The sequence below is a fragment of the Tigriopus californicus genome, chromosome 11, assembly GCF_007210705.1.
Source record: "Tigriopus californicus strain San Diego chromosome 11, Tcal_SD_v2.1, whole genome shotgun sequence".
Classification (NCBI taxonomy): Eukaryota; Metazoa; Arthropoda; class Copepoda; order Harpacticoida; family Harpacticidae; genus Tigriopus; species Tigriopus californicus.
In genome coordinates this window covers 3,222,628-3,240,077 of record NC_081450.1, presented here as the reverse complement: position 1 = coordinate 3,240,077, position 17,450 = coordinate 3,222,628, and the positions used below count along the sequence as shown (strand labels likewise).

Genomic DNA, 17,450 nt, shown 5'->3' with positions numbered 1-17,450 from the left:
TTTCAACCTGTCCTCTCTTTACAGCTTGGAAGTCATATTAAGTTATTTTGTTGTTCTCGTGCACTTCAGGGCCTCTGAAGAGACGGACTATCTTTTAAGTTGTAATGAATGTGCACTTATAAAATGGGTTGTGAAATACAATATTTGCGATTGCATCTCGTTTGTGTTTTTGTTTAACCAAGGCGGACACGCAATTTTGGGCACTCGTCCTGGTGGGGAACTTGTAGAAATTAGTTGTTACATATTTTTGAGATCTTGTCGCCAAATCATTGATAAATGGTGCCAATCACATATCAATATAAATTGATTATTCCCTATACCATAGCAATCGCTATGATGAATGGCAATGAAAGTTATGCCACATTTCCTAAATTTGGCACTTGTTCTCCCAACTTGGCAAAGTAATCTACTGTCTCGTATATCTCGCAGTCCAGCCAAACTCAGCCAAATCAGCCTGCGTCTCCCACATTCTTTTTCATAGGCATGCCCAGTTCGGCAGGCAGCTTCTCGCAGAAAATGGTGCGATGCTAGCTAGCACTGAGAATGTGGACATGAGTCACAAACATGCATGAAACGCAGGGTGCGCGCCAGCTATCGCGTACTTCAAAAATCCCTACATCATTTTCAAATGTTGATGTCGAGCGACAGGTTGGAAATTCGAGACCGCGTCCAGTGTTACTTTTCGACTGAACTCAATTCAGACAGTGAAAATAACGAGATTTAACGTGAAATAAGTTGTTAACAATTACAATACACATTGCTCTTGAACAGAAGAAGAAAGGGAGTGAGGGAGTGCTGCAAGGATCAAATGTAAGTCCACTATTTCTTTAAAAGCCAAGCCAGGAAGGATATCCGGGAGGTGAAGAGGGCATGTACAAGTGTTGTTTGATGCATTGGCTAAGACTAGACAAAGAATTATTGAGATTGTTGCCGAGATTAAATGGGAATACACCTGAGTATTTATTGAGGCGTGCTGTGGATGACGTACTATGCAATAGTTGGTGTTACGTTCCCGATCAGCAATTTTTGCTCTTTCTTTCACCTTACATTGTGCAAAAATCACAATTTCGCAAGTTTCTTCATTAATGACAGAATTTCCCATCGCAGTATGTCTTGAGAAAAAAATGTAAGTTTTTTTTTTAAATTTATAGGAATCCATACAAATCATGAACCTGTTTAAAAATTGACTGACAGTCAAAGGTCGAGAATCAGATGTGTGTCCAAATCAACGCAACTAATCTAAATATGAAATGAATATAGGCAATGTATATGATATGTGCCGAATTTCAAGTCAATTGAATGCTTTCTAATTAAACTTGTCTTCGGCGAAAACTCGGTACGGTGAGGTTGAAATGATAGATGTGTTGGGTGTGACGAAAGATTGACTTCACAAGCGCCAAGTCATTCATTTTGTAGGGAGTTTCTATCTCAATGTGGTACATGATCCACGTTTCAGGCTGACTCTAATCATTATTGTTATTTTTCAACGATAGTTTCTTTCTCCACTATATATCTGGTTCTCAAAACAATCAAAACGTAGGGGACGCTTCTGTAAGAGAGAGATAGCTCGAAAGATAAGTGTCCCGACAAACAAGTTATACGTCGTTTGCTTTGCTCTCCCTTCCATTACGACAATACACAGTGAAGCCTTATTTTGGCTCCCTTTTCAAGGTCTTCACTGATTGTTCCCAAGCATGTCTCAATATTCCCGAGACTTCAACTGTGACCAGAGTGAGTACAAATTCTTCAAGACAAAGACAGTCTGTTCCGACTGATTCGATTGTAGCCTAATTTTCACGGTATCTGAGAAATCCCCGTAACATCCGGAAGCGGCCCAAATGCACTCACATTCTTGACATCAGGCCAAGTTGTCAGTCCTCAATGAATCACGGAATAGGAAGTACAACATCAATGTGTGTGTTTTTCGTCCTACCAAACTCCAATCCGAGACACGTGCCATAGGTGTGAACAAAAAGCAAACAGAAAGCTCGCCGAGAACGTCCGGGTCATGTCAATGAATTACGTCACTCACGTACATGTATCGACATCAGTAGTACTCCTTTTGTAAGTCGTCCAAGATCGTAGCAGTTTCTTATCTCTTGCCATTCCAGGAGAACTCATCAGACATCAAAGATATCAAAATGCAAGAAGTGATTTGGAGACCCCAAGAGCCTCTGGTGCGCTCGAAAAAGTCCTCCTCATTCTGTGTATCCTCACTCCGTTCGAAAGTGCCCCTATCCGATGTGATTCCAAGCCATCATCCCGAACATAGAGTGATGGGACAAAAGCAGCCCATGCACTGGATCCGGAGGACTCAATCCTTCATGCGACCAGAATCCGCTCGGAAACGACAACAAAGACGGAATAACGCTCGGAATGAAGTCCGCCGAGCTGAATCGTTTAACCGACGAACTTCTTTCGATTTGCTTGTATCCCGATTGGGTGTGGTGGAGGAAGGGCGTGTTTTGAATTGCAAACACCCGGTGAATGATGAGGAGCCAATGAAGGTGTTCAACAATTACAAGCAAAGAAGGCTTGATGGGAGGAGTGACAAAGCCTATCCGAGAGAAGTGTCCTCTTGCCAAGCCTTGAAGAGTGCCGTGTCTTCCTTGTACAATCTGGAGGATTTCCATCGAGACAAAATCGGCGAGGGATTCTTTTGTGAAGTCTTCAGGGTAAGTGATTGACATTTGTACATTTGTACATTTGTACCTGCATCTTGGAACGGGCTCACTCGTTGCGGAAAGGCAGAAAAATGTCAAGTCAGAACAAATTTGATTTGTTCTGGCGGTTATCGATCGGGCAGTATTGAGATCAACGAAGGAATCTGACATGACATCACTTGGTGTGGCAGTAATGCGCTAATGATTGTCGCCGGACTTTTGATTGATAGAAATTTAATTTAATTTGAATGGGGGATAATCTTATGCTTATCGCATCAATTTTTAATAGGTGAGCTAATGAATTCCGGTAAAAGACTAATGTCGAATCCCATGAACAAATCCAATTCAAGTGTCGTGAGATATTTCATTTCGACTGGTAAAGTTTACGTCATTTCCTAAAAGAGATCAAATATATGTTTTGATTGTGGGCCATTTAAATTACGCTTCCGTGCCTATTGACCGACAAATTATCCATCAGAGATTCATAGAATTATCTTAAGAAGAATCTTCGTCGTTTTGGCTCCTTGGTGAAGCCGTGTAATAACTTCATAAAGTTCTACTGATATTCAACGACAATGAATGGTCGTTGATAATATACTAAGAACTTTTCGGCGTCAAAAAGGAATATCATCCGGAAATACGCCTAAAATCTGTTTTTGTCTCTAATTGCAGTAAGGGTTTCGAATACCTTGTAGTTGATCTTACCTCAACGTTTGATGTCGAAAATACCTCAAATTACGACAATCTGGAATGTTTTTTGGCTTCTATTTCCTCAAAAATACATCTCCAGGCTTGCTATAAAAAAGCATTGCTCCATACAATGGACATGGTGTGTGTAGCTCAATTATTCCATTTGTAGACGTTCGTGCATTTTCTATAGAGACCATTCATTTTAAAATCCACCACCAATTGTATTAGAGATGAGGGAAATTGCACTTACATTTTTCACAAAGTCAATTTAATTTTCGTCTTAATTGCCTACTGTATGCATACTTTTTCACCTAGCAATTTTTATTGACTCGAGTCTTTTGCCGGAATCGAATCCTACCAAAAGTCAAAAAATCAAACGACTCGTACGAGTCCGACTTTTACCCGACTCGCCCCAACACTACATGGTACCGTCAGAGCATTTGGTGGCCAATTTAGACAAAAGCTAGGCCATAGAACTTGTAGTAGTAGCTAGAAAGCTACTTAATACACCCTTACGAGATTTGAACTGATAATGAAAGAAAACATTTTTTTAAAATTTTGATTAAATAAATCTTATATACCTTTGAGCCAGATCTGTCAACTTTAATCCTGCGATGGATCAGATATTGGATGAATAAAAAGTTGAGTGAAAATGATACATTTTCCACATTGGCCTGTTGAGGTTTACTTTCCCGCTCGCGGTAAGGATGTAAAGAAGTACAATACAGGTATTTATGCTAGCAAGGCAATGTTGAAAGGAGGTGTTAGCAAATGCATGTATTTACGAAGCACCTCTTTACTCATCGTCAAATATTTATGTAGTTCGAGGTGCTCAAGTAGTCATTTCATCCAAGGGTAATGGTCAATCCCGACAGTTAGGAGGCATATTTCGGTCTCCGACACCGGATCAGTACGACAAGGGTGACATGGGTTTTTCATTCGAGGCTTCTTTAAAGAATGCTTCATTCATCAAAACCATGATTCACCTCACTTGAATGCACACTCTTATCAAGTTGAACACGACAAAAATAAAGTCAACGTGCAGCCTTGCAATGCACATCATCATCATCCAAATGGACTCATTCATTCATATGCGCTCTCATTTGGACGAGAACCTTGGATGTTCGATTAAAGCCCGACCGTTGTGACTTAAGTACTGTGGATTTTGTTGTACAAAGAGCATTCAAGGATTTCACGCCCTCTGATCAGCTTTGTGCCGTGTCTCAAATCCTCTGTTCAGGAGGATATTGGAGTCTAATTGCATATTTCATTAGACTGAACGAGCCAAGCAAACAAGGAGGGAGGGTCACTGGAATCATCATATTTCAAGCATTACTCGGCATTTTCCATGTCAATCCAACACTTCAGTGGGAGTGAAGGCTCACTTGAGCACAACAATGGTAGTCAGTAGGTTGGAGTTTTGGGTTGAACTTTTTTTTGCTTTCAATTGAATTTTAAAAACAAGACACAGGTGTGATTGAGGATGGCTTCTTTGCCTCGACATGCTTCTTTTTGTGCGTGCTTGCCTCTGTTTTGGATAAAGCAGGTGGCAAATGTGTTTGTTTGCTTGGGTTCATGAGATAGGTTTTTCAATTATCGGAGACTATTCCAAGGGGCATTTCATTTAAGGCCATTTGAGCTTCCTTGCACGAAATTCTTTTACGTGGTATAAAACTAGTATGCTCTAAATTCAAGCGAGAGTGTGCAATATTATCATTTTCACGTTATATATGAAAAAAAAACAGTTATCAAAGAAGATATCTCGCATTCTAATGAATTATCCTCTAAGATGAAAAGAAGAACTAGTTCTTGCAAAGTACTTGTAGTGTTTTGTGCGTATTGTTAAAATTTCACAACTAGATGGCATCCTAACAGCATCAAATTTGGGCAAAAAACACTTTTTTTTTGAAAGCCATGTAGTTCTAGAATGTAGAAAAAGTATGAAAAAAATTAACATACCCCCTTATCAAAGATATGATCAAGATAAACAATTAAAGCGTGGATCTGGCCACGGAGGGCGCTTTACCTTGATGTTTTTCCTCTGCCATCTAATGGTCAAGCTGAGAGTTACCCATGGTTTTATTTTTTAATCGAAATGAATTTTGTTCAGACAAGCCAAATCCAAGAAATGCAGCACTTCTACTCTCCTTTTTTTCTGTGGGCCAACTCTTCCCTGAGAAATCACATGTTTAACTCAATACATAAATCTGATAAAAAATCCATTACTTTCCAAAATGCATCCATGGGGCAGGTCTAGAGACGAAAAAAATGGAAGCATATGTTAGCTTGACTATCTTTGAATCACACTGAATAAAAATGATGCCAATTTGGTCCAAAACTAACCCAATTTAGCTTTTTTAAGCTAGTTACATTTCAAAGGAACTGCCATTTTTGAACGGTAGATGGCGATCGCCTCTGAAATAGCTGACTCTAATGCGGATTTGTCGAGAGCCGATGACAGTTAACCCGAGTCTTAACATATCTCCTAAATTTGTTCCATTGATAATTACCCCCCCCCCTTTCCAGAATGACTTACATAAATCATTGCATTGCCTCTTAAACATTGCTCAAAGATGTATTTTAATGTCAATAAATCAAGAGAAACCGTTTTGGGTTCACTAAAAAGGGCTGCTTCAGTATAATTTGACATTTTAGCACTTTTAATGACACGTCCGACAAAATTTCAGTGAGCCAAAATCATCTAAATTGTTAGCTGTTCTCAGCCTTCAATCTTCAAGACCATAATTACAAAATGAATGTCCCAGTTTTGGTCGAATATAGCCACCAAATGCTCTGACGTCTCCTTGGTGGTAACTTCTTAACATGTTGAATAAATTTTCAATATCATAAATGCAAATGACATGTTTTCATTACTTGTCGTGTTTCTACAAAACGTCAAAATAGTATATTAAGCCTCTTAAAATACACTAATGATACATGATTTGAACATTATGACATGCATGTTTTCAGCATATTTTTATCCTGCAATTGAATGATGATATATGCTATTTTGAAGATGAAACTTTTGATCAAATTTCAACCAAGTTTTAAGCAAGTTTCGGTAATGCAATATTTATAGAATTTTATTGTCTACATCGTGTGTTTTGAGTGACCTATCATGCCTTTCTAGCTAATAAATCGATAATGGTTGCTCATGAAATTTGAATTAAGGGTTCAACTTACACACTTTATGGCTTTGATTTATTATGTGTTTCGTCTGCTACCCATTTCAGTAAACTATGTTACTTTTTTTTAATAGTTATCTGTTGCTGCCGACATCGAAAAATATCTTTGATATTGTTTACAGCATAGTGAGAAATTATAAAGCAGCATTTTAGCTTCGAGTTATTTATTTTGGTAGGTTATTCACCTCTTTTCTAATCGCTGCAAGGAATGCAATCCCTCGAGCTCCTAAAACTTTGCCATAATAACCGTATTGCACTATAAAAATGTCATTTCAAGACGCTATTTTGTGGGGGAAATTCACCTATCTGGTGACCTATTTTGTTGTGTCCATGCGTTTGTTTGTCGAGCCATCCCCTGTACAAACTAAAATATCCAAGAAAATCCGTTATTCCCACCGTGATTCATGCTCACTTCGTATGATGAAGGGTCGAAGAAATTGTTTACGATAAAAGCGTCGCTAAAATGTTTTTCTTACTCCCGATTCAATAATTGGCGTCTGGTTTCGAAGACGGACGCAAATTGTGACAAGGTCTCGTCAATTTGGACAAATTTTGAACCCAGCGAAATTACCCGTTTGCAGGGTTGTTCTTTCGTCCCGTACAGTAGACTTTATCCTTTTCACGAAAAATAGATTGTTGTTTGAATCATTCCAAGTTGTCTACTTTGATCCCAATATTGAAAAATTTACTAATTATTAACAAATAGAGCATAGATATCCTGTTTGGATTTGCCTCGACTGAGTGACGCAGAACCTTTATTCAAAAAGTAAATCCGCCGATTCTCGAGGGACCAAAAATGAAGGAAGACGAAAAAGCCTCTCTGCTGTCCCCGTTTTGTTGGTTTCCCACCTATTTGTGATTGTCGTATTAATCCAAATCTAGTTCATTGCTCATCCTGTTGGGCTATCTCTCTACGCTGAAGCTTAAGATATGGTAAATTCTGCTGAACCGATTAAATTGAACAACAGATTTACTTCCATGAAGCAACAATATTCTACATATATTCTTCGGATCTTCGCATCGAGCTAGGATCTCCTTATTATGGAAGTACTCTTTAGGCACATTCGAGTGCGATTGAGCTTAATATTGTGGCCTTTTTTCTATTACGGGATGGATGTTCACATGGGCAAAAAGGTGCCCACAAGACCCATCAGTGTCTACCTTGAATTTGACGTCGTGAAGAAGGTTGATCTTTTGTTTGGAACACTCTTGAGATATTGGTTGATAGTTGGTGTTGGAGAGCCACGCCAAATTAAACTTGAGAAGTGACAGAGGACAGAGGATTTGGTTTCGATACTACTCTACACGTCTAAGATAAGGTTAAGTTTCAACGTGCCAGTATCGAATAAATATGCCTGAATAGAGGGAATTTTTATTATCTAAAAAAAGAGAAAGATGTACGATTATCACCGATGCGCATCACATGTCTTTGTTGCATTGCAATATTTTCCCGTTGCATGACTGAGTGGATGGAGCATTTCCGACTTCAAATATCTGTTGTGACAATGAACTCGCATCTCATCGCTTGTTGCGTTTCTTCCGCCAATGATTCGGAGAGCACTCGATAGACATGGCCCACCTTCACCAACACCAAGAGCCGATCGCCATCTAACCACGTGCTCAAGACATCTTCCAATTGGAAACAGTTGTAGAATCGCCGTCGCACCCTTCCTCTCCTGGCATTCATGATGATCCCGGTATCCGTTGAATCAAAAATAAAGTCCAAGCTTTGCTTGGCTTGCAAGGCAGAGATGTCACCGTTGTCAAAGCCGAATTGAACCATGATGATGAATATGCCACGAGTACTGGTTTTCTTCATGGTGAGAAAAATGCCCTTATCATTGACTACAAAATCCAGAGCCTGGCCATCGTTGTTATGATGAATGTATCGTCGATGCCAGAGAAGTTCTTGAGCCTTGACATCCAAGAAGAAAAGTCTAGTTGGAGACTGTAGGAGCAAGTAATGCCCATGGGTTCGGCTAAGTAATATCTCATTAGGATCACCTTGGATACGATTCAGGGTTAATTTCACTGGAATGCCATCGTTTGTCGGATCAAAAATGACTGAGAGTGAAGGTGGTGTTCGCAAAGGGTCAATGTTTGATCCGCTCATCGTTCTAAATTTGTGTTGAGCTATAACCTAGAAAAGAGTGGTCACTAAAAAAAGAAGAATGTCCACATGGGACAGACTTGTATAAATGTGTTAAGTGACAAATCACTACATACCTCCAGTGCTTTTGTCTCTCGTCCTGGACTTGGAATATATTCCCTGATGAGATGAGAATTCGGTGTGGAACCGAGATGAAACTGTTTACGACGAAGATTTCCGGTCATGGAGTGAAGAGTCAGCCAGAAGTTATCACTGTAGTAGTTCCAAATTCCACACACTTTGGTTTTGACCCACATGCTCTCGAGCGATTGCTGAATTCGAGAGTTGTGCAGTAATGCCAAGTTCTCTAACTCCTCGTGTCCCAAATGTTTGAAAATTGCATGATGAATTTCTTGGGGCAAACCGCTGAGCTCCATCTTGACTCTTGTCTTATTCGAATAATAAATCCAAAGACGCTATGATTGAAATTGTTTGCGAGCCCTCCAATGAATCAATACTGAAGGGTTGTTTGCACCCTCCCTTTTATGTAACCACCAATATCGCGGATCCTTAGGAAGCTGACCTATGTGCGAGTAGCTAGAGGGCCCGGTAGCTGCTCATGGGTCAACTTCCAAAGATGCACGGGCAACATGGTTGTTGGAGTTGAAGGAGCGTCAAACGAGTCAATACCTCTCTCAATAATGATGATCCATTCGCTAATCGTTTGTAACGATTTGTCCCAGCCGATAAATGACTCGGTAAATACAAGGTTCCTTGCGCTAATCCGTATGTCTTGGGTGTCGCTGCCAATATTTTCTGAAGAAATGTTCCCTACATTGTCTATTGCTGATTAGACGACATCTTCTTGCGATGTCACTCATCCAAGAGTACAGGACCTAAACGGCTAATCTAGACTCCAGAGCCGAGTTTTTTCAAGCATTATTACTGGAGTTGTACTAGGGCTTGTCCGAGAAGAAACGGAAAAGGTTAGACTCTGATTCCAAAGAAGCCAAATAACCTCTTGCCGTGGTCAACCCTCTTGATTTTGCATGGCTTTATTCAGCAGGTGGCGGACTCCCAGGACATAACGTTTGAGCCCTAGGTTCTTGTTTACAGCATTGTACGTATATAGTCATGATGTCACGCCTCGATTCTTTGCAACGAGAGGCATTGGAGTCTCTGGATTGTTCTTAATGGACTTTTTCAAGGCTGCTAAGAAGGTGAGAGTGCGAATCATGTCACTACGCGGGACATGGGCTTTGCGGTTGCCCTTGCCTGAGTCCTTAAAGGCGTTGTACACGTTGAACATTGTGGTCTTTGCGTACCCAGGGACATTCTTGATAGCCGCCGGGCAATTTTTCGCCGGGCCATTATCTGCTCGTGCCAATTCTACCTTTGGTCGTCCTTCGGATTTCCTCCATGGTTGTTCCCTGTTCAAATTTTTTTTATTTGAACCGGGCTTCGAAAGTATCACCAACCACGGAAAGAAAATAGAACTACCCAAACCTGATCCTTCATATTGATTTTGATGAAGCAGTGGAGTCCATATTTTCTGATTGTCTGTGCGCACATAAAAGATTCTCTCAATTATCACATCACAAGGACCAGGAATCTCTCATTAATCAAATGCATACCCAAACCAGTTTTGTTTTAAAGAAATTTTACTGGCAATACCAAGCACTGCCCTTGGTAAAGCGGTTTATCAAATAAACCCAAGAATTGCCCTATTTATTTCCAAATGCGTCCAATGGTGGTAACAAATAATATTGTTGAAATGTGGCAATTACCCTATGCGGCATATTCAACTTAACAAACTTTCAATTTAGATTTTAATGACAGTTTGTCGTCTTATTAAGATTAGGCATAGTCAGGGCTTATTTCTATATCCAGACAATGTTTTGATATACAAACTTTTTCAATATTATGGACGGCATCATTGTAAATGTCAAAAAAGTTGTGACCGAAATGACCTCACAAGGAATACAAGCCTCATTCATTGGAACGAACCTGGGAATCGGCCTCCAAGTTGTCAATGATGTTAGAAAAAGGTTCAAAGCCTGAAAAAATGTGGATCCCGGCCAAGATTAATCCTTTACAACGTCGAGTTAACACGAATCAATCAGAGTCACCATGGGTGTAAAGGAAACCAATGTCCAAAGGACCATAAAATACCTTGGTCCCATGTCCAGGGCTGACAAGAAGATGCAGCTCATCATTAGTACAATAGTGCCAGAAGATTTGCCCAATCCAAGTTCGTACTTGATGAAATAAAGAGTGGAAATCAGGTCATCCTTTTCATGAATCAAAATTTGTCCAGGGTTGACGGCGTCCCTCACAGAAGGACAAACCACTATATTTCCAATAGAGGGTGGGGGATGTACCTGATAATGTTGAGTTCTCTTTTGAAACTAAACACGCGAATTCAGTGATCGTCCTGGTTATCGTGGACAACTTGGCGGCTGATTCCCAGGTTCTTTGCAATGAATGAGACGCCCTATTCCCCCTGAGGTCATTTTGATCACAACTTTTCTTTTGAGATTAACAATGATGCCGTTCAAAATATTAAACAAGTTTATACATCAAAACATTGTCTGGATATAGAAATCAGGCTTGACTAAACCAAATCTTAACAAGACGACAAATCATAAATAACATCTGAATTGAAAGTTTGTCAAATTAAATATGCCGCGTGGAGTAGTTGTTTTGTTGTTGAAATATTTTTATTGCTCATCGAATTTTCTTATTCACAGTCCAAGTGAGGTTCATATTTTGATGCATCCTCAAATCATAAATGCTTTGTAAATTCGATACCATCGTTTTTTGATAATCAAAGTTAATGGTGTACATGTAAGTTATGGCATAATATATAGAAAAAAAAGCAAAATACCACTTCAGTTACTTATTAATGCAAACCAACACATGCATTTGTAGGGAAAAGATAGTCAAACTGAAGGTATTGGCTGAAAATGGAAATATTCCAAGAACAAGTTATAGGTATGTATGTTTTTTTCCCTCTAGCTTTTAAGGAAATAATAAAATGTAAAAAACCATTCGTAATGCAGTTCTAAATTTTGCCCTACCATGACAAAAACCCTTCAATTTCCCCCAAAATCGTTTGTTTTAGGTATTTTATGGTTAACATTCGTGATGATGTTTTTTTTTTGCCTCAAATGCATGAAAATAGTTAAAAACTGAATTGAATTAACCATCTTTCTGACCCGAAACATGATATACAGAGATCAATCCAAGAATGCAAGAAAAAAAATGGTCGCCATGATAAACTAGTTGACTAGAGTGTGTTATCACAGCAAAGATGACTAGAGATGGTTTAGTGCACATGAGAAGAATGAAGAGAGGAATCACAGACAATATATTTTTTACAATGAATTCCCAAAAGCCAATGCCACCATCAAGGGCCCTTATTTGCAACGTCACACGGCCCAAAGAATACAGGACGAGACACGGTAGATTGCTAAATAAACTGCTCTTGCCTTGCCTTGAACTCAATTACTTTCCCGGACACTATGTGACCCGGGGCACTAATTATAAATAATATTTGGATAGAATCAGCCAAAAACAAAATAAACGCTTTATAATTCAATAAAAAGGAATTGGCCCATTCGGCCCTTTACTTGGTAGGGTCTGAATGACAAAGCGCCCTCTGAAGTACGGAACGCAAAACATATTTCGTGCAGCGTAAGGGGGTATGAATTATTTGAGGCAAAAGTGAATTTTTTCGCTTATGATTATTATTAGGTCATACCAATATGTCTCTTCAGGATGCAATGGATTCCAATCTTGTACTCCTAGTTATTTTGCGCGATTTTATTAGTAGTGCAAACATTTCATATTATTGATGTTATTCGTCCAAACAGGACACCAATTTTGGTCTGACGATTCAGTGGTTTACTAGTGGACTGTATAATAAATAACTTTCTTTCGTTTTTCACCTTATATTTTTCCTCGTGTTCTCGTCACATCAATTATTTAATCTCCTCTGTTTACTTTTTCTTCCTCTTCCTCTTCCGTTTCCTCTGTCAGGGAGCCCCTCAGCTTCACATTGCGCAAGAACAAATTTGTCGGATTGAAATTGATTTTAATTGTTCAACCCATATTTTAAGCCAGATTTCAGAGCTTCATAAACAGGGTTCTGAGTTGAGTTTTGTTTGATGCATAATTTGTACATCCATCTGCACATTGGATTTATTTCAAAGATATACAAAGATTGAAGTCGGACATTTTGACCAAAATTTGCGGATCAACTCGGTTTTCAAGGACTCACCCAGATCCGCAAGCTTAAATCTGTGGGTGGAAATTCAAATACCGGTTATTGTACCAATATAAAATGTAGCGAGAATGACAAATCGTTCTGTTCAATTGTTCCATTGTATTATCTCTGCCACAGAAGTAATTAATGAACCTATTATGCTTATATTACAGGTGACACATAAAGGAAGTGGTCAAGTGTTGGTCCTGAAGAAGAACAAGAATCGTTCAAACCGTTGGAGTATGCTCAAAGAGGTTCAACTCATGAATAAACTCCACCACAAAAACATCCTCAAGTAGGTTTATCCAGACATGATTGCAGTGTTAACAAATATGACCTTAATTATTGATGGAAAATGCAAAGGCTTGGTTGTCTTTTTGTCCAAGATGTCCAGATTATCAGCATCATGCTTCATGATGGAGATTTTAGTATGGTCAGCGTGACGGTTTTTTTCCGTGGGAATGTCAACCATCTCCAATTGCAATTTTGTACTCCTTTTTTTACCCGGTGTCTTTTGATACGGTGTCTTTTTTGACAACATCATCGTAGAAAAGTGCTGCCAAAAGTTTGCATCACTCCAGATCAGAGATGAATCAACAATAACGTGTGAATGTGTTGTTGCATTTTTAGATATGAAGCAGCTTGTGTCCATGAAGGACAATTGCACGCCATCACTGAGGTATAAACCAGAATCAAAATCACCTTTCAAAAGTTAAAAAAGTGGAACCTTTATGTTTCTGTCAAACTTGCAGTACTTGGATGGCGGTTCGCTGGATAAATGGATCCAAGATTGTCAGAAAGAGTTCCCATGGGACATTCGAATGTCCTTGGCACTTGATATTGCTTGTGGTATGGCGTATCTGCACAAACAAGGCTATTTCCACAGAGATCTCACTTCAAAGGTTTGTGTTTTATCACCTCATTTTGGTTACACTCATTGGTCTTTCATTATGTTTATATTTCCACAGAATATTTTAATACGACTGCCCTGTGATGAAACCATGGATAAACCGGTTGGAGTGGTTGCAGATTTTGGTCTGGCCGCAAAAATACCTCAAAGCGATTTAGAGAGCATCGGCCAAGTCGGTTCGCCTTATTGGATGTCACCTGAGTGCATCAAAGGAAAATACTACGACGATCAGGTACTTAAAAAGACATTTATGGGCTCGAACTCTGTTTCGAATTCGGTTTCTGAGATATTTTTTAAAAAGAGTGAACAAAACATGAGTAAATGACAACTAACGACTTGAAATGAGTAAAATTGGATGACTAAGATATTCGCCAATTCGACCAATCCAACAATATGACAGATTTTATTTTTAATCATATCCTGACAAGAGATCTTTCACTAGATGGAGGTAAATAGAGCTAGAGATGAACTTCGTGGTGTCAACGTATAAGCGGTAACCCTGGACGCTATTGGTTCAACTTTGAATCAGAACTTTGAACTCCAATGGCCCAAAAGAGGTAGTGCGAAGCTGGCAAGAACCTTCTCTCCAGGTGTCTTGGGTTCAAACCCCTGTGATGGATGTTCACCTATTTGAGATAAGGATGGTTGGAACTGTCCATACAGAAATGGTACGAAGGGCAATTCAATTCCTGATCAATCTTACATCCAAGGGGTGTATATGGATCCGCTAACTCTAATTCGTTGATGGATCAGATATTGTATGAATGTGGAGTTGAATAGGAATCACGGTGGTTATAATTTCTGATTGTTTGTTCAAATGCCAAGACTTCTAGTTGCTATTTTCTTTGTTAAAGAAGTGAAAGGAGCATTTTGGGTTGGGTAAGTGTCTATGAAAGTAGCTTATGTTAGTGTGTAAAACCACTTAGCATACATTATTAAGTATCGCTGTCCAAAACCTAGCCAAACACTATCATTAGTATTCTTGATTATTTTTTTTAAGTAAGTAAGTAATTTATTTCGAAAGGACGCAGAATATTAAAATTTTCTAAATCGACCTGTTTGGGCGTTTGTGGTTTGATATGTCAATGTTGGGTAAAATTGTAATGTAGAATTATGTACTGACGTAAAATTTCACCAATGTCTATTTGTCAGATGCTCATGAATGAATTACTCATGAATTGTCGGATGTCGGAAATTATTACTTATTGAAAGTTGCATTTTGCAGTCAATTTAATCAAAAATTGACTTAACTATAATTCAAGCAAGTACCAAAAACAAATATGTGCTTCTGCGATGGCATGAAAATGAGTTATATTGTTTCATTTTCGTAAATATTTCTTGAACAGCTAAAAAAAGTAAATTTTTGTACTTGAAGCTTGCAAATTGCCGATCAATTTTTCTTCAACATGGAAAAGTACTCTAGTCAATCATATACTTGAAATATTGCAAAGATACATCTGACAGTTGAGTTTTCAAATTTGTCACTTTTTGATGATTTTTTTCTACGTACTCGTACCAAAGATTTTTTCTTTCGAACATTGATAAAATATTCTCGAACTTCAAGATCAAAAATAATTGAACTCGTGGTTGACAATTATTATATCATAGCTATGAATTGTTCATTTTAAGTGAGTTTGAAATGATATTCTAAACTATTTTTAACTTTTTTGCATGCTTCAGAAAAGTGAAACATTTTTATTTATAGTTGGAATGTTAAAAAACATACTATTTTCCTTGGCAATCTTTATAAGATATAACAGAAGCATTGTCCCTTCAAATTTGATGCAAAATACGACATTTGAAGGGCAATATTTCAGTGTCTGCTCGATGAATTTTAATGAACGTAACTAAGGATACCAGACATTATTTATCAATGACATTTTCAAAAAGACTCCTTTCCGATAGGTTTTCCGTGTATTGATTTATCAATCAGAGCTGCCTTTTTTTTTTTGTTTATCAAAGTTGGTCCCTGTGTTGTTTTAACAATGAAAAACGCAACTAGAAGTTTTGGCATTTGAGCAAAATCCGTTTAAATTTACCGGGCACCACAGTAAATAATAAGGTCACATCTTGAACTGATGCTGATTCCATTCCCAGGAACGGTAGGCCGTAAACTATTTGGGTCCATCTGCAGGTGGTTACTAGAGGAGACAATTATAAACTTTGTATATTTCAACCAGTTATTTACAAAAATGTCCTCCCTTCAAATTTCAGAGTGACGTCTTTTCCTTTGGGATTATTCTTTGCGAGATGATTGCAAGGATCGACGCTGATCCTGACATACTCCCGAGAACCGAGAACTTCGGCGTGGACTACATTGCCTTTTGTGATAAAATTGCAACAGATTGCCCACCTGAATTTCTCAAACTGGCTTTTCAATGCGTTCAGGTAAGTTTCAAAAACAACTTAAAATATTTACATGTTTGCAAATACATCCAATTCTGGTACCGGATGTATAGGCAGTTACGATAATCTTCAAATGCTCTTTAGAAATCGGTTGCATTACTCATTCATTGAGAATTTACTCCCACGAGTATCTAACCCTCTGTTCTTTCCTACTGAGTGACAAGCGACATACTTTTTTTAATTTGATGATCATGCTTGTGTAGATCATTTTTTTTTTATTTTTCCTTCAAGCATAGCTTTTTTATTGATATCATGCTGCAACAATTTAGACTGCCAATACAATCCGCGCATGCTTCTATCTTTCAAGGGTTTTCGCAATTAAATGCAATCACGATAATAAATCATTTTGACTCATTACTCATCTTTTAGATCGAGCCGAGAAGCCGTCCTTCGTTCAATCAGATCAGATCAACACTTTGCGAGGTCATGAAAAGCCCCACTGATTCTCCAAAAGAGCAACGAAAGTCATCCATAGCGATGCAAGCCCTACAATCGCCGGTGACAGCATTATCCCCTGAGGAACGCCATTCGGCCCCCACGAAAGTTCCACCCCGAGAAAAGGCTCGGATTCATCCTCGACGTCACCTCAGCCACGATACTTACGTGGCAATTGGCAAGGAAATGTCACTCCGGGACCCACATTACATTCCAATTCATGGGGCTGGCCTATTGAATCCATTTGCCATGCTTCCCTTGAGACTTGATTCCCGTGAGAAGATCGTGGAGCCCAAGGATCTGTTTTGTTCTTGCTTTGAATTGTGCAATAGTAGCGATCAAAGAGTTGGATTGTCGAAAAGACCCTCGACGATACGAAAGAGTGTTTCCATGATTCATCAAGACTATGATGACACGGACTTTTGTGAAGAGATCGCCGCCAAGTTACAATTGAATGCGAAGGGTATGACGCAAAGCAATGCAAGATCTTGAAAGTCACACAATACTTGTCATTTTTATTTGATGGTACCAAAGAGTTCTACCCGCGGAACACAAATTGAATTGGAGCATCGTCAGTTTCACTTTTGTATTCGCGGTTCACGCGTCCTAAATATGATATCCCATCTATCTATGCTATTCAAATTGCGTTTTTCATTTTATGGAGGGAGATAGTTTAGAAGGTCGTTAAATATTTCCAACAAGGGGCTCAAGCTTGACTCCTATTTGTAAATTTTACATATGCATTGGAAGATTTTTCAGTACTTTGACCCAAAACAAAACGGCTGTTGGCTATGATAACTAATGA

The 17,450-nt window shown here is 38.8% G+C and overlaps 2 protein-coding genes across 5 annotated transcripts; one reads left to right on the top strand and one right to left on the bottom strand.

The window, feature by feature from the left end:
• The first annotated feature begins 420 nt into the window (after window positions 1-420).
• Window positions 421-17,281, top strand: LOC131890501 (dual specificity testis-specific protein kinase 2-like). Of its 4 annotated transcripts, XM_059239854.1 has the most exons (9): window positions 421-810; window positions 1,672-1,731; window positions 2,112-2,675; window positions 13,068-13,189; window positions 13,525-13,573; window positions 13,647-13,796; window positions 13,863-14,036; window positions 16,019-16,192; window positions 16,580-17,281. In XM_059239854.1, the coding sequence occupies exons 3-9, from the start codon at window positions 2,142-2,144 to the stop codon at window positions 17,135-17,137; spliced, it is 1,761 nt and encodes a 586-aa protein (XP_059095837.1). In that variant the 5' UTR covers window positions 421-810; window positions 1,672-1,731; window positions 2,112-2,141; the 3' UTR covers window positions 17,138-17,281. The 4 variants fall into 4 exon arrangements, with proteins under 4 accessions (XP_059095837.1, XP_059095836.1, XP_059095835.1 ...); XM_059239853.1 differs by lacking the exon at window positions 1,672-1,731 and having other exon boundaries at window positions 422-810; XM_059239852.1 differs by lacking the exons at window positions 421-810; window positions 1,672-1,731 and adding an exon at window positions 1,765-2,032.
• Window positions 7,897-9,119, bottom strand: LOC131890502 (uncharacterized). The gene is made up of 2 exons (XM_059239855.1): window positions 8,765-9,119; window positions 7,897-8,678 (listed from the first exon to the last, which is right to left on the bottom strand). Exons 1-2 carry the CDS (start codon window positions 9,062-9,064, stop codon window positions 8,025-8,027), a joined length of 954 nt encoding a protein of 317 aa, XP_059095838.1. The 5' UTR covers window positions 9,065-9,119; the 3' UTR covers window positions 7,897-8,024.
• Window positions 17,282-17,450: the final 169 nt, after the last annotated feature.